At 44.3% G+C, this 22,966-nt stretch overlaps 3 protein-coding genes across 4 annotated transcripts in view; 2 read left to right on the top strand and 1 right to left on the bottom strand.

Moving 5' to 3' along the window:
* Fbp1 (fructose-bisphosphatase 1) overlaps positions 1-14,030 on the top strand; it is a 30,185-nt gene extending 16,155 nt beyond the window's left edge. For both annotated transcript variants that reach the window (XM_010636130.2, XM_010636129.2), the window contains 4 exons: positions 7,098-7,238; positions 10,127-10,264; positions 11,446-11,565; positions 13,600-14,030. In XM_010636130.2, the coding sequence (XP_010634432.1) occupies positions 7,098-7,238; positions 10,127-10,264; positions 11,446-11,565; positions 13,600-13,791 (591 nt within the window). In that variant the 3' untranslated portion in view covers positions 13,792-14,030. The remainder of the gene's footprint in view (positions 1-7,097; positions 7,239-10,126; positions 10,265-11,445; positions 11,566-13,599) is intronic.
* LOC104870442 (protein max-like) lies at positions 4,479-6,702 on the bottom strand. The gene is given in 2 exon segments (XM_010636128.2): positions 4,479-6,119; positions 6,122-6,702. Coding segments are annotated over 2 exon segments (453 nt in total). The 5' UTR covers positions 6,135-6,702; the 3' UTR covers positions 4,479-5,679.
* Positions 14,031-21,995: 7,965 nt separating the features above from the next.
* Positions 21,996-22,966, top strand: part of Fbp2 (fructose-bisphosphatase 2) — a 24,903-nt gene continuing 23,932 nt past the window's right edge. Inside the window, exon 1 of the mRNA XM_010636127.3 lies at positions 21,996-22,217. Coding sequence (XP_010634429.1) covers positions 22,048-22,217 — 170 coding nt within the window. The 5' untranslated portion in view covers positions 21,996-22,047. The remainder of the gene's footprint in view (positions 22,218-22,966) is intronic.

Below are 22,966 nucleotides of genomic sequence, written 5' to 3'. Positions count from 1 at the left end.
TTTACATCCTGCTTCTGGCTGATTTTGCACAACGTTGTGAGTAGTTATCATAGAGACCGTGTGACCTGGGCAGCCTAAAGAGTTTATTCTTTTTCTATTTGTTCTATTGGTACAAAAATTGACCAACCCTGCTCTAAGTCATAGAAAGCACACTGTTGTAAAGTGGGAACACAGAACCCTGCCCTGCGTATTGCCACTGTGTGACTTTGGCAGTTCCACTACCTCCAAGAGCCTCTCTTCCTTCAGAGAGAGAGAGAGAGAGAGAGAGAGAGAGAGGAGAGGAACAGAGAGGGAGAGGGAGAACACTCGGATATATGGACAAGTAAAAAATGAAATGAATACCTGTAGAGCTGCCATAAAATCTAAAATCCTGGTTTCAGCTCCTGTTTATCTTTTTGCAGTGCTGAGCACTGAACCAAGGACCTCCTGTACTTTAGGCAAATGCTCTACCACTTAGCCAGCCCAAGCCCAGCTCTTGTTAAGTTAGGAATAAAGGCTTGCAGATGTTGGTTGTGGCTGAACCTCCATTTCAGCCCCTGGATGCAGTGGTTTGCTTAGCTGAACTCGATACTAGGATACAGAGGCCATAACAAGAAGCAAGAATCCACACCTGCCTCGCAAGTGCAAGGTCCTGAGTTCAGTCCCTGGTACAAGAAAGAAAAAGAAAGAGAAGGAGGAAGAAGAGGAGGAGGAGGAGAAACAGAAGCAAGAACCAAATTCACACTTTTATTTCTAAAAGGGACTTATTATCTTCTATTGTATGTAATTTCCTTTCAAACATATAGCAGGTAGAACCACCCAAAATGGAACAGCTATCATCAGTCACAGGAATGTATTTTGCTTTTGTCTCGAGTGACAGGCAGATAGACATCAAAATCAGTTTCATTATTAGAAGGTCCTAATTCTCATATCAAATAAGCAAGTGAAACAATTTACTTTTCTTCCAAATAATGTCAGGAAAAGTTCCATTCCTGTGACAGATGTGGAAAGATGCAATTTCCCCTGCAAAGTTTCAAATCTGTAGAGAAGCAAAAGAGATTTGCAGCACAGCTCCTCCTTGTGGAGGGAGACCAGGGGTTCATGACCAAAACTGAAGTAGCACTGATGTCTGCCAGCCCCGTGTTCACTTTAACCCCCTGAAATAAAATGCTTTTAAGGAAAAAAAAAAAAAAAAAAAAAAAAAAAAAACCTAGAAAATTGAGGCACTGGCTATCAACCAAAGAATGAAATCAAACCAACTTGTAACAGTAGCTTGGACAATGCATCCTAGAGCAACTCCACAATTAGACCCATCAGTCTTCTCAGTCAACCTCAAGTGATTCTCTTAAAAGGTTGAAAGATAGCTCAGCGGTTCCAACGCCTGCCTCGCAAGTGCAAGGACCCAAGTTAGAAACCTGGTACCAAAAGGAAAAAAAAAGATTGAAGAGATGATGTGTGTGACACAGGACTCAAGTCATTTTGGGTTTGAAAGTCTTATGGGTGGTTTGGAAACATTGGAGGACTATTGGGCACTCACCTTGGTGCATCTGCCACATCAGAGGAGCCCCGCCTGGCTTCCTGCACAGCATTCTTGTCTGGAATCCATCGCTTGGCACACAACCTCAGTGAACAGCCCAAAGGGACCTTTCAGGGTATATGGCCCGGTGTTGCAGGCCACCCCTGCTGCGGTGTGTCTCCCCCTCAACTCCTGGGCTCACCCAGCTTCTGGTCGGAGATGTGCAGAAGGAACAGGTTCTCTGAGGCACTGGGCAACTGTCATGGCCGAAACGTCTGTCCAAAAGTTGAGTCAGAATTGGTCTTGTCATCATTCATTTGACATCAGATTTTTTTTTATATGTTTGGAAACAATCTTACTATCCCCCTTTTCTTCTTTAAACTAAACATCTCTCATTTTTTAGGTTTTCAAATGAGATGATTTTAGCTATTTCACTAGCCCGGACACCCTTTCCTGGACACAGCCTAATTGGCAATGACCTTTGAAAATATCCAGTCTCCACAATTAAAAGCAGAGCTTTAGGAGGGTTTGGTTGCCCTCATGAGGGAAGATTCTTGGCCACATGACAGCTCTCTTTCCCCGTTCAATTCTGCTCAACTTTCTTCGTGCCTCCTCAAGTCTCCAGAAACCATGGTGTCTTTCCCTATATTCCTTATTGCATAGTGTATGGTGGACCCTTGACTTAACAAACTCAGTTCATTCTTGAGGGATGGCTATAAATCAAGTTGGTTAATTGAAGGCTCAGGCTCCTCTACACAGCCTTCAGAGTCTCTCTACTGTATACAGGCAGATCTCAGTGTCCTTAGAGAAATAATGGCCCAGGATATCTCAACTAACCCCACACAGGAAAGGATGTTGTAATGTTCCTTTCAGAACTCTTTAAGGGTTAAATCTGTATCTGAGGGCTGTGGATTTATCTCAGCATTACGAGTGCCTGCCTCACAAGCGCAAGGACCTAATTCAATCCCCGATAACAAAAAAAAAAAAAAAATCTGTATCTGAGACCATCTGGAAGCATAAGCAGCTGGCATTCGGATTGTAACTCAAGACTTTGTCTGTAAGTTAAAGCTAAAATTTGGTCATAACCCAAGCTGTTCATATGTCAGGCCGGTCATAACTCAAGGGTCTACTGCAAAATAAAACATAAGCCAGTACCACAGCAGGTGGTGGCCTCAGATAGGTAGATAAAGGTAGGGTCCAGAGTCTTTCTCATTTTGCCAAGGGCTTTGTGCCCATTGATTACCAGGTGTCTACAAGACAGAAGAGATCCCTGGGAGGAAAGGGATTCATTGCTTGGGCTTTGGAAGAGGAAATGCATGCTTTAGGAAGAGGGATGGGCTAAAAAAAAGAATTCTTCCTCCAAATCTGGGATTCAGTGGAATTATTTTCTTTTCCTTTTGAGTATGTGGATATCATAGATGAGTGTTAGCAGTCCTTACGCCACCCAAGGATATGGAAGTGTAACAGTGTTTGGTGACACTATTTCTGTTTACTTCTGTGCCCTTGCCCTGGGCAGGCATGGATGGCTCTGGGCAAGGCAAATCTCTGGGAGACTCTGCTTGGTGGAGATCTTGCTCCTCAGTGAGTGGGAGGAGCAGATACCTCTGTGTCCTCTCAATATGTCACTGGCTTCGATGACTCTTGGACAGGTGGACCATATTGACAAAGGCTACTAATTTCTTTTTTCTTTTTTTCAAAATTTACCATTTAGGGAGACCAACTCCATTTTTGGATCCTGTGTTTAGCCTCCATGTAGTTACACTGCACTATCTGGTATATACAACCAAACTAAATCAAATAGTACAGTTTAACCAATTAACCAACTCATCACCCAGATGAAAACCATGAGGAGTAGAGGTAGTGGGAAAAATGGAGAGAATATTTTGTTTATTCTTCCTTCATATATGGGTAGTTCTTAAACTTGAGTGCAAGCGTCATCTGTGATGCATGATAATAATGCATCCCCAGGAGCTCTCTTGGAAAGTCTGACTTAGGAAGTATAGGCTGCAGCCACATTTCTGATATATTTCAGGTGATTCTGATGTTGATGGTCTAGGAGTCGCATTTTCATACGTTATAGAGAGAGATTATCTGGGATGCTTTTGCTGGGTGACCTCCCTCTTCCACTACATGATATAGATATTCATGGTTTCTGGAATCTCCAACTGTGAAAGGAATAGAAGAAATTGGGGGAAATTGGCCATTTTAGTTTCTGTTTAAAATCAAGCAGAGAGGGCCAGGGATTTAGCTCAGTGGTTCTGCCCTCTGCCTTGCAAGCACAAGGACCCAAGATCGATCCCCGGTACCAAAATAAATAAATAAAATCAAGCAGAGAGCATTCAAACTGCAAGATGTGTTTGGAGCCATTCTGCAGACTGAAGAAGCCAATCTAGAGTTAATAAAGAAGATCATTATCAATAGTAAATCACTGATTAGGATCCACCTTCTTAAGGTGTTCCCTTTGCTACTATTAGACAAATGGAGTCACATGACTCAAGTTTCTGTTTTAATTTTTAAAAGACTAGAGGAGTTCCTAAGTGTAGGTGTTGTTTTGTTACATTTTGGAGTGTACACAGGTATGCATATGGATTACTACTGGTTTGTGAGGTAGTAGATGTTTTCTTTTTAAATTGGCACAATAGTTGTATAAATTTTAGCACGTGATTTTTTTTTTAATTTAATTTTTTTTTTTTTATACCAGTGATCGAACTCGGGTTCTTGTGCTTGCAGGGCAGGCAGTGGAACCAGTGAGCTAAATCCCTGGCAGCATGTGATGTTTTGATACATGTGTATGCAATGTGTACTGTTCAAATCAGGGTATACAATCTTTCTCCTCAAAGGTTTATCATTTCTCTGTAGTGAGAACATTTATTTTATTTTTTTAAGGCTAAAATGAATTTTTATTTAGAGTCTTACAGTAAAGGGGGAAACCTTAACTTGCAAGACGATTCTTCAGCAGAAGAATGTTCTTCAACATACTTTTTATTTCCATGGAATGGAATCAAACACAGACGGAGACTACAGAGTATACACTAGAAATCGGCAAATGCCAGGAACGGAATAGGGAAAAGACAAAGCAGTGAGGCCTAAACACACAATACCCCTTCACTGGGATCTGCTGACAGCAGCCAGAACCAGGGCTGGATCACACAGCGGAGACAGGGTCCAGGATAGGAGGAAAGAAAGCGGGCTGAGAGAAGAGGGGAGGGCCACACTGGGGTGTGTACCAGGCAAACTGCTCTTGGTATCTACATTACAAAAATCAGTTGGCTCCATTTCTCAGAAATACACACGAAAAGAAAAGGAAGATTTGATCATTACTTTATGCACCTGTCACTTTGCTCTTCTGACATCATCAGAAACAGGGATGCTCGCTCAGATTTAAATTTCAGTAGCAGGAAATAAATATCAAAACATCATCACTGGCCCTCCATACAAAACCCCTACCCACCCAATGCTCCCCTACTCCCACCCCCTCCCTAGTAACCGCCCCCTACCCCTCCTTGGTGGCCCCGTCTCTCGTCCACACTGAAAGTGTCGCATGGCCCTCTACAAGGCTGGCTCCACAGGCTTAAACAGGGCCGAGAGAGCAGGAGCGAAGCATGACACACACTCTGCAAACCTGTGCCCACTTTCCTTTACACCTCACACTTCTTCGAGGACCTGGTCTCTCAACAGGAGCGACAAATAGCTTTTTAGAAAAAAATCCTTACACAGGAGAGCAGGTAATTCTCATTATTCCAAACCAGTTGCCTTCCCGAGGTAAAGCAGTTCACAGATTCAGTCTGTCAAGGAGAGGTGGACCAGGAGAGGCCACAGGGCAGGGGTCCTTCCAGGCAAGTGCCCGGCGGGCTGGAGGAGCTGGTGGGCGGGCGGAGCATTGTGTGCTCGGAGGTCCGGCCGGCCGGAGTCCTCCACAGAGAAAGCTGCCAAATTGGGGTGTTTTGGTTTAAAAATTCCTGATGAGGGCAAGGAATCCCTGAAGGGAATACATTTTTTAAAAATAGTGAAAATGGGGAAGGAGAGCAAGAGCTGTTCTCCAACAGCGTCTACATAAATATAAAAATTAAAAAAAGAAAGAAAAAAATAGAGCCTCTTACAAGGTTCTGAGAGGGTTCTAACGATGAACTGAGAAGAGACGGTGGAGAAGAGACAGTTCTTACGGCTGGCCTGCCCCACACAGCTTAGCTGGCCTCCATCCGGAGTTTCTTCCTGCTCTGGGGCTCTTCAGGCTCCGACTCTGAGCTGGAGTCCGAGCCGCCGTCGAAGGCAGAGATGGTGCTGCCCTCGGCGTTGGTGTGGAGGCTGTTGTCTGAGGAGGGGTAGTTGGTCTGCAGTTGGGCACTCGACCTAGCTTTCTCCAGTGCACGGACTTGCTGCTCCAGAAGAGCATTCTGCCGCTTGAGGTCATGGATGTCTTGCTGGTGTGTGCGGTTTTTCCTTCGCACGTACTGGATATATTCTGTGGCTTTGTCTAGGATTTGGGCCCGGGATGCCTTTTCTCCTTGGAGTGATGGGACTGAGTCCCGCAAACTGTGAAAACTATCTTTGATGTGGTCCTTACGTTTTCCTTCCAGTGCATTATGATGAGTCCGCTTGTCAGCCTCGCTCTCCACTTCGATTCATCTTTATCGCTCATTTCCTGGGCCCAGGAAGCCCAGGGAGCGGCCACTGCAGCAGCGGCAGGGAGGGGGAGGGGGAAGTCACCGACTACAGCAAGCTGACTGCTCCCACGCAGCTCACTCGCTCACTCTCTCACACACACACCCACACACACGCACACACACGCGCAACCTGTAGTGAGAACACTTAAAATCCTTCGTCTAGCTTTTTTGAAACGTGCAGTACATTACTGTTATTTATAATCAACCCACTGTGCAACAGAACACCAGAACTTATTTCTTTTATCTAAAGTAACTTAGCACGCATTGCTAGACCTTCACCTATCTCTCCTTCTCCATCCTCCTGCCTTCTGGTAACCACCATTCTACTTTCAACTTGTATGAAATCAACTTTAAAATGTGTTTCTTACTGTGGGTCACGGTTTAAGAAAAATAGGCAGCATCTGTTATACCCTGTAATGACTTTTGGGAAATATTCCAAACACTCGTATTCCTGAGAATTTCTCTAATGTGAGAGTGATACGACCATGCTGCTCAGTGGGGTTTGTGCTGTGATTGGCAAGCACTCCGGAAATCAATTTCCTCGCCAGACTCACTGCCCTGCAGTCCGTGTTAATTTGTTTAAATAAAGATGGAGTAGGCAGGTGAAAGACACTGATGCCCATAATCAGATTAAATGAGTGAGAACTGGCAAGAAGGCTTGCTGTTTTTTGGAAGTGATAATGGAGAGATGAGGGAATATCAAATTAGAAAAATGGGAGAAGGGCCCTGATTGGAAAGAAGGATCCAGATGCAGGAAATTCGGGGTCTGGTGGGAAGGTTGCTGTGGTAATATAATCGGGTTGTTACCGGCGTGTGGCAGAAGGCCCACTGGGAAGGGGCCCTGTTTCATTAGAACACCTTGACAGCACATCCTGCTGATGGCCAACAGAAAAAGGCCGCAAAACGAAACAGAAACATTGTTTTCTCTCTTGCTCTAGCACTCTACCGATGAGCCTTCCGAGAAGGATGCACTGCAGCCAGGCCGGAACCTCGTGGCAGCTGGCTACGCCCTCTACGGCAGCGCCACCATGTTGGTTCTCGCCCTGGAGAGCGGTGTCAACTGCTTCATGCTGGACCCGGTGAGCACTCCTGGAGGACGCCAGGGTGTGGCTGGCGGCTATGAGTTGTGCGCGCGCGCATGTGTGTGCATGTGTATATGTGAGCAGAAGTAGGAGAGGTAGGAAATGAGGCCTGTGGAGTAATGGAGGTGGGCTGAGACGGGGAGGGAGACAGAGAGACATAAGAAGACCCTAGAAGTAAGAAATGATGTCTGTCCAGAGCAGAAGAGTCCATGCTCCAAAATGAGTTTTTTTAAAACAGCCACTATTCCAAATGGCTCCAATGGCCATGTGCACGGGCAGGCCATATAAATGGGTGAAGTGTGCTGGGGAGGGAGGGCCAGGGGTTCTGGCAGGGCTGGGTGAGCCAGTGGAGTATGGCAGTTTTTCCTACTTGGGAATAGAGGCCCAGTCTTACAAGGGCTTCCAATGTTTCAAGAAACAGTGGGTTAAAAAAAAAAGTACTGTTTTTAGATGTGCAAAACACTGCTGGCCGACTCACATTTATGCCCCAGAAGGGGCCTGTAGTTGGTCTGTTTGCCACCCACTAGATCCATTCCTAGCCTTTCTGCCTTAGCACCAGAAGGTTGTTCCCCTGTGGTGAATGGGTGCCCCAGCTGACACGGGGCACATCACTGTTTCTTCAAAAATAGCTACCAAATTGATTTTGCTCTGTGTGTACACACAGAAACCTGCAGTTAACCCTTGCGGTTTTGATAAGGCTTTGATGAACTCAAAGGAAGTGAAAATAAAGAAGGGCATGAAGATAATTCTTTAGTATACCTTAGAGAGAAAAGGGCCCTCCCAGAGAGAAGCCCATGGTGCCATTAAAAGATGCTCCGAGACAGTATTTTCACATGTGCACTAATCTGTCTTTTATTTATTTATTCAGTTAGATGGAAGTTTCAACGGAGCAGGTAAATCAGGGAAACAAATCTCTTTAAACGCCTGGTGCCATTAAAGCCACACTGAAACACACCCTCAAAAGAATCATTAACATACCAGTACATTCTTTATGAGTGTAATGCAGGGTGCCAAGGGGAAAAGAGCTGGATTTGTAAATTCCTTTTAATGTAAAAATGCTTCATATGATGCTAATGAAACACCTCTTGCACTATTTTTTTAAGTGAGCACCAGGTACAAACTGCAACCTGGAAACTTCTGTGAGAAGCAGGTTGTTGGGGAGCCTGCAGGTAGTGGGGATGTCAGGTGGTGTAAATCAGAACACAGGCTACTTTTGATTCGGGCACTCTTCACTGAACTGGACTTTCACCTCCTTCAGTAAACCATGGCAGGGTAATAGCGATAGTTTGTCTCTGAATGAGGTCACTTCAGAGGAAAATAGCAGCAGAGCCGGAGTAAAGTTCAGTCTGAGCCCAAACCGTAGCTTCTAAAGTCAGGGCTATGTCTCTACTGATGTTTCTCCTGGCCAGACATTGGCAGCTTCCCCAGACAATCTTCTGGTGCCTCCTCTGTGACCTTTGAATTGATAGATGTGTAGAAAAAGAATTGAATCTCTTCTCATTTTCAGTCTGCCCCTGGGTGTCTCCGAGAGTAAGTTTCTGTGCATTTGATAGTCTTTTTCCCTCTTCAGATCTGAATGTTTGAAAGAGCAATCAAGGGCGCTGTAATACTTTCCTGCTCTTGATTTCAGCTCTTCCGCTCACTGTCGTTTGGGAGTGGAGGGAGCCTCCTACCCAGGAGATGCTAGACATTAAGTGCTTCTTCTTCCCTTTGACTTGTGAGGAGAGGCTGACTTACGGTTTCTTCTAATACCACCACAGTAGAAGGGCATGTGTTTAGAGCTGGAGAAACGCTCCTTCATGGTGGATTTACGCCTCTCGTTGCCATCAGAGGAGACGCCCCTCCTGCACACTCACTATATGCTCTAGGACAGGGCGCCTGGAACACATGGCTTCCTGAGCTCTTCACACAGTACCTGGTGTTCCTGTGAAGGCATGTATTTCATTCTGCTGATGATTAAAGGATATTCCTATATATTTGTTGACAACATTTTTGAAAATACAAAAAAAGGGCATAAGTAAAAATCCCACCGATACATTTCAGTGACTGTTAATGCTACTTTTCTCTTTATCCCTCTCCCCTTTTCCTTTCTCTCTTTCCTCCTTTGGTTCTTTGTTTGGCTTTTTTTCTTTCTATTTTCAACATAATATCTTTAATAAGCAATCTCTGTTATGAGAAATAAATGCCTTCTTAACTCCTACCTCAATAGAGCGCTACCTCCCATAGGAGCAGAGTAAGTTTCCTTTACAGTACTAAAGCCCCAAAGGCATAAATAAGCTCAGTGCAGGACTGTGGCCAGGGGTGGGAGGGTGTTCTGACACAGTGTGCATCAGTGAGGCAAGGTGTTTGAAGTGCTATAAGCTAAGGGTTCCACATACACACAAAACACACAAAAGGGACAATTTTCATTAAGACAGAACTATAAAGGCAAGTAGAGGACTGTGACTCTACAGTCACCCGACCCTCCTAACATCCCACCTCCCGGCCGCAACAAGTTGTATGTGTATAAACGCACACATATCTTCTATTGATTCGGACACATAATTATTATTCTTGTTTTGATTTTTGCTGCTGCTTCACACATCTCTGGCCTTTCTGTATCTGGCTTCTTTCTTGTTTAGCTGAAGTCATCCGCGAACTAAGTCAAAAGTTTTCTTTACCTGTTCATTGACTTTTAGCGACATCCACTTGCTCCCTTCTTCCCAGTTGCCTTTTTATTCATTCTCACCATTCTTTCTTCCCACGTGTCGTTCACAATACTTGGAGTGATTTGCGGGAGTCACTGGTGTCCCGGGATGAGGTGACCCCAGCCCTTGTGTCTCCCAGTTTAACCCACCCCAGCCAGGCCATTGTCATCTTTCTACCTTCCTTTCCTTGTTTCCAAGGCTATTGGGGAGTTCATTTTGGTGGACAAGAATGTGAAGATCAAAAAGAAAGGCAAAATCTACAGCCTTAATGAAGGCTATGCCAAGGACTTTGATCCTGCCATCACCGAGTACATCCAGAGGAAGAAGCTTCCTTCAGTAAGCAAGGGGACAGGGAGGTAGCTGGGACAATGTCACTTTCCAGGCATTTGACACTGGGGCAGCTCTGGGGAATGGGTGTCCCCAGAGAAGAAGAGGGACCGTTGGGATTGGGAAGGGCCCTGGACTTCCTCTGGTTCTCAGGTCATGCATCTGTTGATCATGATTTATCCTAGAGGTGAAAGCAGCCAAGGTAGAAGTGAATTGGATTTCAATCTGCTCTGAGCCTGTGATTAAATTCTCATCTAGGTACCAGAGACTGGAATGCTTGCCTTGAGATGTCAAAATGGTAGTGTTATTTCAGTCTTTGCCATTCTCTCTTGGCAAAAGAAAATTGAGATAATAAAGTTAACTGGCTGAATGAGTTCACGGCAATAGACATTTCCACTTTTGGGGTCCCTGATCCCAGATAGTACAAAATGTGGTGCTCCCACCCTGGGACCAGCCATGTTGTACCTGTCCCTCCCCTCTACCTCTGTGATGAAATTCTATCAGTTGCCTGAAAGTATAGAGAGTGTCCTTCTCTGTATCTCTCTGAAGAGATCACAAGTCCATGAATACGAAGAAAAGTGACTAACTGGGGAACATCTGCTTTTGTTATATCCCTGCTTAAAAGCCATCAATGGCTGATGTTTTCTGAGGATGAGGCCCACGTGTTTTTAGTGTGGCATCGAGGGCCCTTGGAGCTGGCCCCAGAATTTCTCTCCAGCTTAACTGCTTCTCTTTTCTCTTTGCCCTCGTTGCCCTCCCATCCCAACCCCTACACACATGCATTCCTGCAGGCCCTCTGTCATGACACTGCCCTTTCCATGTGGCTAAATCTTTGCTTGGAAAGATCCCTCTTTATTCCCGCCCAGCTCCTTAGTTTGGTAAAATCCTTTCTCAACCTTCAAGGTCCTGCTAAATGTTACAGTTTTTGTGACTCCTGCTCCTACCCTATAACCACAGCCAACCACCCTCTTTGGAGCCTTTGCCAGCCATTTCACCTTTTAGGAGATGGGTAGCAGGCACTCTCCATTTTCCATTTTCTGCTTCTTAGGAACAGTATTTTCATTATATTTCTTATTGCAGTTCCAAGCAATATAGGAGCTCAATAAATGATTGCGGAATCAAATGAGCATAAGACATGAAGAGAATGTTCTTAATTTTCTGCAACCTTTATAATGCTGTTTACCTTGTAGGATAATTCAGCTCCCTATGGTGCCCGGTACGTGGGCTCCATGGTGGCTGATGTGCACCGCACCCTGGTCTACGGAGGGATCTTTTTATACCCTGCTAACAAGAAGAGCCCCAGTGGGAAGGTAAGCATAACCCTGAAAAGTGGCTGAGATGGAGTGGATTTCATTTTCAGCCTGGGGAATTTGAATTCATTCAGAAGAAAAAAAGGTTATGACATCTGCTACGCAATCCAGTTGGTTTCTTGGGATGTCTGTGGCATATTCTTTTCTAGGTTCGAGATAAAGCTGGGCCATATCAACTAAACATGAAAATGTTCTCTTGAGAGCCCTTCCAATGCTATGGCAAAAGAGAATTAATGGGGTTATGGTGAGGAGGAGACTAAAAGTGCTTAGAGCTTACACTGGGTATATGGTTTGACTTGGACAAAATGAGTTCCATTCATAAAGTGCAATGAAATAGTCCAGTCTCATTACCAAGACAACAAATCAAATACGTGTTGCCAAGAGAGATCGTCTTTGATTGTGTTCAAAAGCATGAAGTAGAGATAACTAATGAGCCTGATATTTGCTACTTGGAAAATGATACCTTTTAAGGGAGGAAAGAATCCTGGGAAACGTGGAGCTTTCAGATAAGCTGTTCCCATGGACTGTGCTGCCCCAACCCCGGTGGTGTTGCCAGCATGCCACCAGGTGGACTGTGCTTTCTTTTGCTGGCTTTTGCTTTTCTCCTATGCCAGGTGACTATGTACTTCTTTCCCGAGCACTGCGTCTGCTTTATTTTTCCAATTAATGGATTGCCTATTTTTTAAATGTTCTGAGATATGTTTTCATTGCTGGGACAAAATACCCAGTTCACAATGTGAAGGAAGAAAGGCTTATTTCAGCTCACAGGCTTTTAGATGTTTCAGTCCGTAGCCAGCTGGCTCCGAGGCAGGGTGGTCTGGCAGAGGAGAAACAGTTCATGGTGTGGCAGGCAGGAAGCAGCGGCATCTTTCTTCTCTCCCGTTCAGATCCCATCCAGGCTAAAAGCCTATTAACTGGTGTCACTCACACCCAGGGTGGGTCCTCCCTCTTTCAGTAAATCCGTCACCCATACCCAGAACTGTACTAAATCAATCAGCGGACTAATCTGGTATCACACACCCATGACACAGCGTCACACATCCAGGATCTAGTCACCTCCCAAAGCCCCACCTATGAGTCCATGGGACCTCTGGACGTGAACCATAACAGTAAGAGAAGGAATAGGAACAACAATCTCCGTAAGAAAGAAATTGAGGTGTTTTGGACATACTGAGTCCATTTCACTGAAGGCACCCACCCTTCTATACATAAGGTATCAGCCTTGCTGTAGCCACTTCATGTATGCAGCCTATGTGAATAGCCTGATTTATAGCGATTTTCTTTAATGCCTCAAAAAATTGTACCTTCAACAAATGTTGAAGCACCGCCTTTTCTTCTTCTTCTTCTCCTCCTCCTCCTTCTTCGTTTTTCAAGCCTGGCACCGACACCTATAAGGAAATAGAGTCAGGAAACACCTGCATGAAGCTGTGTGCTCAGTAGGCAGACTGCATGAAAATGCATACAACAAAAAGTTAATATTTAAAAACAAATGCCAAGATGTATAATACACTAAGTCCCCACCCAGAGCCTTAGGAGAATTGTAAAAGGAATGCACACAGAGTTGCAAACAATATTACACTGTTTGGAGGAGCCAGTCTGCTTTCCAGATGTCTGCTGCCAGACACTACTGTGCATTTTTTTAAAAAAATGCTTTTAGAATCGGCAAAGCTCCATCCAAAACACATACAGAATCACTCATTAAGTCCAATTTCTGTGCTATAAAGAGAAGGGAACCATCCGTACTGTCAAAATGTCATTGTGCCCTGGATCCAGGTGGTCTGATTCACATTCGCGTCAAGTAATCTATTGCTAGCTCTGGCTTGGGGAAGGGTTTCAATTTAACCAAATGGTTAATCATTTGTCTCAGACACCACCTGGGGTGGGAGGGAACTTCTGTAACCTCCTTGAAGAAGAAAGAGAAGATCGGTTACCTTGGAAATTCCCACCAGCTTCGCAGTGTTTTGCATAGAACAAGACTCTCTTTATGTAACACCTTCTCATTTGACGATGCTGGTCTTGGGTCTTGTTTTCCAGCTGAGACTACTGTACGAATGTAACCCAATGGCCTTTGTCATGGAGAAGGCAGGAGGATTGGCCACCACAGGGAAGGAAGCCGTATTAGACATCGTCCCCACTGATATCCACCAGCGAGCACCAATCATCCTGGGGTCCCCTGATGATGTGAGGGAATTCCTGGAGATATACAAGAAGCACGCTGCCAAATGAAGAACTGGTCCCGCCCTTACCCCAAAAAGTTGCCTCACGCAGCACAATCACACTCTGTGCATTGTACATTCCTAGCCAGCAGACATAAAATGCATGGATATCTTCACTCTATTTCATCTACCGCTCTGTAATGCTTGGCGCTACCTGACCCAAATGTTGTCTCAGTGATGTCACTGGCGAGATATATTTTGAGCAGAGGAAGGAGAAACAAACACATTCTTCCTTTTAAAAAAAAAAAAGTATTTATTGCCCTGTGTCAAATAATGACGATGGTAAAAATTCATCATTATCTAGCGTTAGATAACTCATTTAATCCACACAACAACCTTATGAACTGAGCACTACCAGTAATCTATTTTAAAGGTGATAAAATGAAGAACTGAGTGTTGAAGAAATCTGCCCAGGGTCTCCAGCCAATGAGTGGTAGAGGTGAGATTTGAACCCGGCCAAAAACACCGAACAGTGGCCCGTGGATTCTGGCCACTAAACTCAACTTCTCCCTGTTGTCCCATTCAGATAACAAGGCTGTCAATGCCCCCCTGGGGATGGAAGCATTACTTAGTTAATGTGATAGCTTACATGGCTTGGCCTCCCAACCGTAGCTATAGCCATCTGAGTCATAAATGAAAGTTTACATTATTATTTGATGGTAATTTCTCTGCAAAAGCACAGAACATTATTGAACTAATAAAGTCTAATATGTCCTGGGGTCTCATTACCATAAGGAAAATGACTCATTATGAGAATCAGATTGAAAGAAATACAATATGTGACAAGGAAGTATGTTTCTTCCTAAATTCCCTCAATAAATACTTTACTCCTTAGCTAATTTTGGTTCTTTCTAGACCAGAAGTTCGAGATTATAGAAAGTTTTACCAAATGTTAAGTAATGCCTGTGGCCTTTCTTGAGCTCTACATTTAAAAATGTGTGTGAACCAAATATACATCTTCACTTGTGAACTTAAAATAGGTGTCTATGTAAATTCTGCTCCTTTTTCTATAAACATTCCCCACGAATTCCATGTTTTTCCAACAACTGGACCCTAAGTGTTGGATTTGCTTGGTTCCCTGACTGGAACCCAATTCCAGTGTTTCACATATGCCGGCCATGGCTGACCTTTGCAAGAAAGTCCCTGACTCACAGAACTCTTGATTTGTAACTTTTTTGTAGCTCACGTAGTTTCTGGTTCTCAAAGACTGAAAGTAGACTCATGTCTGGGAGCTTCTACCTATGGTGGAGACAAACACAGGGTGGCTGGGCTGGGGACTTGGCTCGGTGGCGTAGTGCCTGCCTGGTAAGTATGAGGTCCTGAGTTCAATCCCCAATCCCAACAAAAAAACAGAGCAAAACAAAACAAAAAGCCAACCACAGGGTGGGGACCATAGTCCCCTAAACCTGGGCCATGATGAAACAAGAAAAATAACAATAGACCCATTTCCTCTGCTTCTGTTTGTATGTTCTATATAATGTCCTTTGACTGAGATCTGGCTCATTTACTGGAAGATTCTCAGGGGATGATTATTTGCATTCTACTCTGGATATATCCAAGGCCTCTCTGTGTCCTGCTCTGAGAAACGTAGTCACAGATCTAGAGAAATGGCAGCACAAACTGATTCGCTCTGGTGATTCTTAGACTCTCAGAGGTGAATTTGACCTTGGAGAGTCTTGGATGCTGCCCTTGGACAGATGAGGGTGAAGGGATCACATCTGCTGAGTGTCACTTAGGGATGCTCAGAAACTCAGACTCCCTGTCATACTGGAGACCTTTTCTACTCCCAATCAGACTTATAATGTTCTATTAGCAAAGGAAAACCTCCCTTTCTAAACACACATATATTTGGCAGCTAGTGATTTTCTCTTGACTTCCTCAATATTAGCAGATTTTGTAGAGACCCCATTTCTTCCCTATCCCATCACAGGTCTGATTTTTACTCATAGAGCTTTCATGGCCCTTTCCACTCACCTTCCAAGTTAAGGTCCTACTTGGCCTTAAGCCTGAATTCTAAGTGTGTTAAAGCAAATTAGCAGAGGCATTTCTCCACAACAGTGCACTTGCTGACTTGTATCCTTCACCAGAAGCTATGAAACATCCCTCCAGTGTGACTCGAAGCCACCACAGACAAGTTAGACACAGTGTATGCCACAGGGCATTTGATGGAACAGCATGCAGACTAGGATAGAATAGGGTAACATGAGCACCACTGGTTTCCAAAGACCCCAGCGTGACTGGCCTGTTCTCCAGCTTCAGAATTGGGAACAATTTCAAGATGCCTGTGGTTAAATGGTACCCCCCGCCAAAACACATGCTCACGTCCAAATCTCTGGGACCTGTGAATGTGACCTTCCCTTGCAGATGAAATTAAATTCAGAATTTTGGGATGAGATCATCCTAGATTACTATGTGGTCCTTAAACTCAAGAAGTGACCTCAAAAGAGACACACAGAGGAGAAGACACTGTAAAGACAGAGGCAGAGACTGAAGTGACCACCAGCCAAGGCAACTGAGGAAGGCCACCAGAAGCTGGGAAAGGCAAAGAAATATCTGCTTCCAGAGCCTCTATGCCTTATTACCTCCTTGATCTGGACTTCTAGTTTCCAGAATGTTAAGAGAATATATTTCGTCGTTTTAAACCACCTGACTGGTGGTGGCTCTAGGACACATCTTCTAATCATGTACCCCAAAGGGTATGGTTCAGCCTCCCCCATGCAACAGATCTAGCAGACACTCCTCCTACACACATCCGTGTTTATCACATAGGTGCTGTCACACCCAGGCTCCTGACTGCACTGCTCTGGAAATCTGAAGGATTAAACTCAAAGCGGCTCTGATCTTTCATAGAGATGCTGCTTTTGGTTTCCCTGAAGCACTGGGATGCCAGGGCTCACCATGACTCCACAAGCTAAAGAGGAGAAGGGCAGAGTCCTAGTGAGCTGCAGGAAAGACAGTGTGGCTGCATGGTTGATGCTGCGCTTGGGGTAACCCGAGGTCAAGGCCTCACTTCTGCCCTTTATTGGCTGTGTTAGCCTGGAGGAGAGAAGTCGCATGCTCACCAAATCAGCTCTTCCCAGACCTCCATGAAGACTATATGTTCCAGCCACCCTTTGCTTTTAGACTGGGTTTGGGCCAGCGGGGTTGGGAGGGAGGTTACATGCACTACTGCTGGGTTGACCATCGATCCAAACCTGGTTGTGCTCTCTTCCCTTCCTCGCCTTCTCTGAAGCCGCGCATTCTAGTGACAATGTCAACACACAGAAACGGCCTGGATGCCTGAGCCACCGAAGTATAATGTGGAAGAGAAGCCAACCTTTGTTTGACTAAACTACTGGGGCTTGGGACTTGTTACTGTAATAATGCACACACCTAGGCTGCATGATAAAGACTGAGCTCGGAGGTGTGTGTGTGTGTGTGTGTGTGTGTGTGTGTGTGTGCGCACACGCACACGCGTGTGTTTTAACTTTTCGGAGTCTCAATTTTTTCTTTTGAAAAATTTTAGTCATAATAACATCATGTTGTTGATTATAACGTCTATTGTACTCAAGGCTATTTTCACTGTAAGTATCAAGACCCCAGTCATTCTGGCTAAATCAGAAAGGTACAGTCGACCCTTGACTGACAAACTCAATTCGTTCCTGGGGACTGGTTGTAATTCAAGTTGGTTAAGTGCCTTCAAAGTCTCCCTCCTGTGTAATTTTAGGCCACACTTTCTTCTAGGTAGATCTCAGTGTCCTTAGAGAGACGATGGCCCAGGATTTCTCAGTTAACCCCACACAGGAAAACTGTTCTTTCCAGAACGCTTTAAGGGTTAAATCTGTGTCTGAGACCATCCAGAAGAAGAAGCAGCCAGCATTCGGGTCGTAAGTCAAGACTTTATTTGTAAATTAAAACTAAAATTCCAGTCATAACCCAAGTTGTTCGTATCCAGTCGTAACTCGAAGGTCCACTGTTATTCACTGGTGTCTCGGTCTCTGTCTGACACCTAAGTTCCTGGAGGAAAAATTCTGACATGCTCAGCTGTGTGAAGTGTGTTCCTCTGGCCCAATCAGTAACAGCCAGAGGCCAGAGTCACATGAGACAAATGTAGCCTTGAATTTTCCTTTTAAAAACAGAACCACAGACAGAGCAGGCGCCCCAGGATGTCTGCCATCCTCCGGGCAGTAACGCTGAGCTTTCATGAAAGAGCACACATCAGGAGAGGATTGCATGGAAAGCATGTTAGGAGAGTTTTCCCCACAAAGAATGGTGGGCCTGTTATACTCCAGAGTCCCCTTTCCAGGGCTTGGTCTTCAGGCAGAGGCCTCTGCTCGAAGAGCAAGACTTTAATTGTTCAGAGGTTTCGTTTGTCCTGATCCTCGCAGAGCCAGGTCATCAATAACTTCGTGGACACAAATGTATTAACGTTACTGAAATACCTGCGAGAGGAGCGCCGTTCCCCCTTCCTCTCCCTGCCATGAGCTGTCACCATGGCTGCTCCATAAGTTTCCATTTTGATTTGGGCCCTGAAAGAACTTTGGCATTTGCTGAAAGGTCAGCAGCTGCAATTTCAGGCCCTGTGAGTAACTTGAACTTCTAACATTTAAATGTAGCTTCAAAAGGGTATGACTGCTACTGTGGCCAGTGTCCACCTGTCTGGACAGCAGTGAAATGGGCTCTCTGAGGACCCTTCATGGGGCAGGCATTGACAGCTTCTAAATGACCTTTGCCATGGGCCGGGGATTTAGCTCAGCAGTTTGGTGGTCTGCCTCACAAGCGCAAGGACCTGAGTTCGATCCCCAGTACCACAAAAAAAAAAAAAAGACTTTGCCAATCTGTTTCTTTCCTGATCTGAAAATTACCCAAACTTCTCACTCTTAAGGTTCACAGAGCACTCAGCAGCCAGCACCCTTCCAGCTGTCTGTGCTGAAACCCTGGCTTTTTTATTTGCTTGCTCGTCTCATTACAAATCTGTCATGAACAGCTAGCTAAGTTAATGAAATGCAATAAAAAGAATTCTTGGAATGGCCAAAAGGATGAAAATATACTCAATACTGTATCTGAAATAATTAGAGAAACGCCTCTCTCAGCCACAGGGAGATGCCATTTTCCACCCATGTGGATGGCTCTTACAAGAGGAAGAGAACAAGTGTGGGTGAGGATTTGTGGACACTGCGATCTTTGTTCATGCTGGAGGAAATGTCAAATGGTACAAAATGGTGTGGAAAATGGTATGGCAGCTCCTCAAGGAATTAGACAGAATTACCGTACACTCCACAGTTCAACTTCTGGCTATCTATACACCTCAAAGAATTAGCAAGCCAGGACTCGAGCCGATGGTGATTATTCAAAATAGCCAAAAGGTAGAAGCAGCCCAAGTGTCCAAGGACAATGAATGAATAGATAAGCAAAGTCTGCTAAATATAAAATTCAGCCTGAAAGAGGAGAGAAATTCTGATGCAGGCTGCATCATAGATGACTCTTGAAGCTGTTCTGCTAAGTGAAGCAAGGAAGTCACAAAAGAGCACATATTCTATGATGCCACCCATCCATCCAGACAGAAGAAGAAAAAGGTAGACCAGGGGTTCTGGGAGCCGAAGCAGGGGGAGTGGGAGATTCTGTTCAACCAGCACCGACGTTCAGTTTTAGAAGACAAAGTCGCAAAGATGGATGATGGTGGATGTACAACAACGTGAAGGTGCTTAGTGCCACTGAGCTACATGCTTAAAAATGGCTAAAATGGTAAAGAAATTCCTGAAAAATGACACAAAGAACCATACACAATCTATGCCTTAATTGTTTAATGTTAGATTGCAATTTCATTTAAGTTGAAATTATTTCTTTTTTTTTTCTTTTTTTAAAAATTAATTTTATTGGTATATTTAAGGTATACAATGTAATGACATTCATCATTGGAGATTTGCACCTCTACATAACCCATCTTGGTTCTTATTTTTTCCCCATTCCCCTGCTTCTTTTTGTTTGTTTGTTTGTTTGTTTGTTTGTTTTGAGAGAGGATCTCCTCTGTCATTCACTTGGCCTTGACCTCTTAGCAATCCTCCTGTCTCAGCTTCCCAAATGCTGGGATCACAGGTGTGTACTGCCACACCAGACATAAATTGTTGCATTTTCAAGTGTATATTTTAGTACATATAATCAGAACAAATGTAAGAGGAAAATTGCTACAGAAATTCTGATTTTTCTACCTAACTCCTAGTGGACCAATATGGTATGTAGACTGTGCATGATCTACTTTGCATTTTGTTTTACAGTAAAAGTGACTTTTTGAAAATGTACACTTCCAGGAATGTTAATAAATAAATAGATTTAAGCAACTGTATCAATAATCAGGATATAAGATATTTCATGTCTGTAGAAATCTCCCTTGTCCTATGCATCTCCACACACTTGGCAATCACAAAGTTGTTCTCTATCACCATGAATTGATCTTTCTGAGAATATCACACACATGAAATCCTATAATACACCATCTTTGGAGACCGGCTTCTTTCATGCAACATAATTCAGGTAGACTAGCTTGTTCCTTTTCATTGCTGAAAAATATCCATTCTATATATTTACCAATTTGTTGCCCATTCACTGCTGAGGAACAATTAATTGCTTGCAGCTTCTGACATTATAAAGAGAGCTGATATAAATAAATATCCATGACTGGATTTTTGTGTGATTACACTAATTTCTCTAGAGCGGATGTGACAGTTCCCTCTGAGGGCATTGCTTTGCCTGATCACCTGGGAAACCCTCTCGCTCACATGGCGATGTTAGAGGGAAGAGGAAACCTGAAAACAAGTCGGCAGGCTGCTCTCTGCATCCTGCAGTCACTTCCTGGCCCAGATCTCAAAAATTCAGATATTCAGAGAGCACTTTGTGCCCACAGAATGACAAAAAGGGGAGCAAAAGTCAGCAGACCCAGGATACCAGAGAGGGGTCTCTGACGGAATCTCTGAAGAGCTGAGAGGATACCATAGCCACAGTTCAACAAATGCATGGTCTAAAAGAAAATAAACCCCTGCATTTATAAACTTCACTGAATTTTTTATTTTAGCTAAGCACATTCTAATTGAAATAAGTGTCAAGGGGGAGGGATATCAAGGTGAAAAGCAATGCTCAAATTCCTAATTATCTATGTACAAATATTAATTATAGGTATGAGAAAAACCAAAAGATTCCTAGCAAAGTATTAAGCATCCACTTTGTACCAGGCACATGCTATCATCTTAATCCTCACAATCACTCTGTGAGGTGAACATTTTATTGCTATTTGCATTTCTGAGCAAGGAAACAGCTTGCAAAAGTTATAGTAATGTTGCCAAATTGTCTAGCTTGGGACTCAGAACCAGCTCTGTCTGCCCTTAGAGAAATGCATCAGCCACCACACGCAGACCACCCGATGCCGGGCCACTACCTACACCCTCATTGGCTCTCACAGCAACTATTCTAGGGAGTGGGCTGATGGCGAAGACTTGCTTTTGTTTGTTTGTTTGTTTGTTTGTTTTGGTACGAGGGATAGAACTCCAGCCCTTGCGCTTGCAAGGCAGGCAGTGGAACCACTGAGCCAAATCCTCAGCTTTGCTTTAGTTTTTGACATGTACTCAGGTTTCGATTTTAATAAGAATTTTTGTTATAAAATGCAAATCCAGAGAAGTTGACAAAATAACACTGGTGCTAGAAACTATGCAAGGAATATAATTTTGTTCTTCCAGATTTGTATATGTACTATGAATATCCATCCAATAGCATACACTTTATGGAAATAAACTTATTTGGAAGCAGCTTGGCTAAAGAGACCCTGGGATTGCCATTATTTTATTGTGTGACCTATGCCCCAGATAAGATATCCGCCAACCTGTCACATAACCAAGGGAGAGCCGGGTTCTGCAATAGAAACGTGTAAAGAATCCTTTCGTACCCTGGAATAAGAGGTCCTTACGAATCACTTTCTGTTAGCTGAGTCTACACTAAATGGCTTCATCTTCAAATCTTTCAAGAGGGGCGCCCACGGAGAGAAAGCAAGTCCGTGTTTCCAGTCAGCCCAGTTCTATTTGCAGCCTGCTCGTGGCCTCTTGGCAGGTGTCACTATCAGCAGGCCCGAGTGGCTTCCTTGGGGGCTTGTCCAGTTATTTCGGTCACGTGGGCAGGGGCCCTTTTCCTTAAAGGTCCTGGCACTGCCTGCACAGGTTTCTTAGCAGCTTGCACCCTGCAGAGCCAGATAAGAAGGAGTTCCCACTAGGAGAAAAGGAGGATTCGAAGCGTTACCGCCCCAATGACAGACAGAAGCCCCTTCGAAACGGACATGCTCACCCTGACCCGCTACGTTATGGAAAAGGGGCGCCAGGCCAAAGGGACCGGGGAGCTAACCCAGCTGCTGAACTCCATGCTGACGGCCATCAAAGCCATCTCCTCAGCTGTGCGCAAGGCCGGCCTGGCCCATCTGTGAGTCGTGGGGACACCATGCGGAGCCTGGGCCCAGGCAGGGTCGGGGAGCTGCAGGTGCTAGGGCTGGAAACTGGGTCCAAAGCTTACTTACTTTTTGTGAGTGTCTAGTTTTTATTATGCGCTTTCATAAGAAAGGAACTGAATACTTTAAGACATGCTATGGAGGAAAAAAAAACATATTATTCTCTCCAGTTTCCACTTCTTTTAATAGTAACAAGGACAGTGGCTTGTTGCATCAAAGCACATACTGAATTCTCGTACTCATATTTGCATACAGAGATTCTCGCCGGAATCTTGAAGTAGTTCTTGGAGTCCTTTGTAGATCTGAGCATTTGTGACTGCCAGCACATGAGGAGCTAGAAATCATTCACAAAATAGATCTCAAGGCTCCTGTCCTCTTCTTCCTATCTCGCCATAGGCTGTTTTAAAATTTCTTCTGTGACTCTTTATGTTCATCTCTATTTGGTGTGCAGGAAGCTGGGAGGAGGCCTAGGGGCTGGGGCTGAGAAATCTTCTCACAAGTATGTGCTCTTTCCAAGCACAGAATGAGGCTGAGTTCCTGCTACAGCTGCTGATGGTCACAGCCAAGCATCCAGCATAAATCTCTGATAAAAACAGACTTTCTTTGGGCTTTGATTTTTCTTTGTAGTAATTTCATCTCTGAAGAAAAAGGACCCACATTTTGGAATGGGAGGAAGCAGAACCCCAAAAACCAGTTATTTAAAATATTTATTTTTAGCAATGTG

This window comes from Fukomys damarensis, unplaced genomic scaffold, assembly GCF_012274545.1.
Source record: "Fukomys damarensis isolate Sample0158 unplaced genomic scaffold, DMR_v1.0_HiC HiC_scaffold_27, whole genome shotgun sequence".
Lineage (NCBI taxonomy): Eukaryota > Metazoa > Chordata > Mammalia > Rodentia > Bathyergidae > Fukomys > Fukomys damarensis.
Note: the sequence above shows the minus strand (reverse complement) of the source record. Positions and strands in the feature narration are given on the sequence as shown.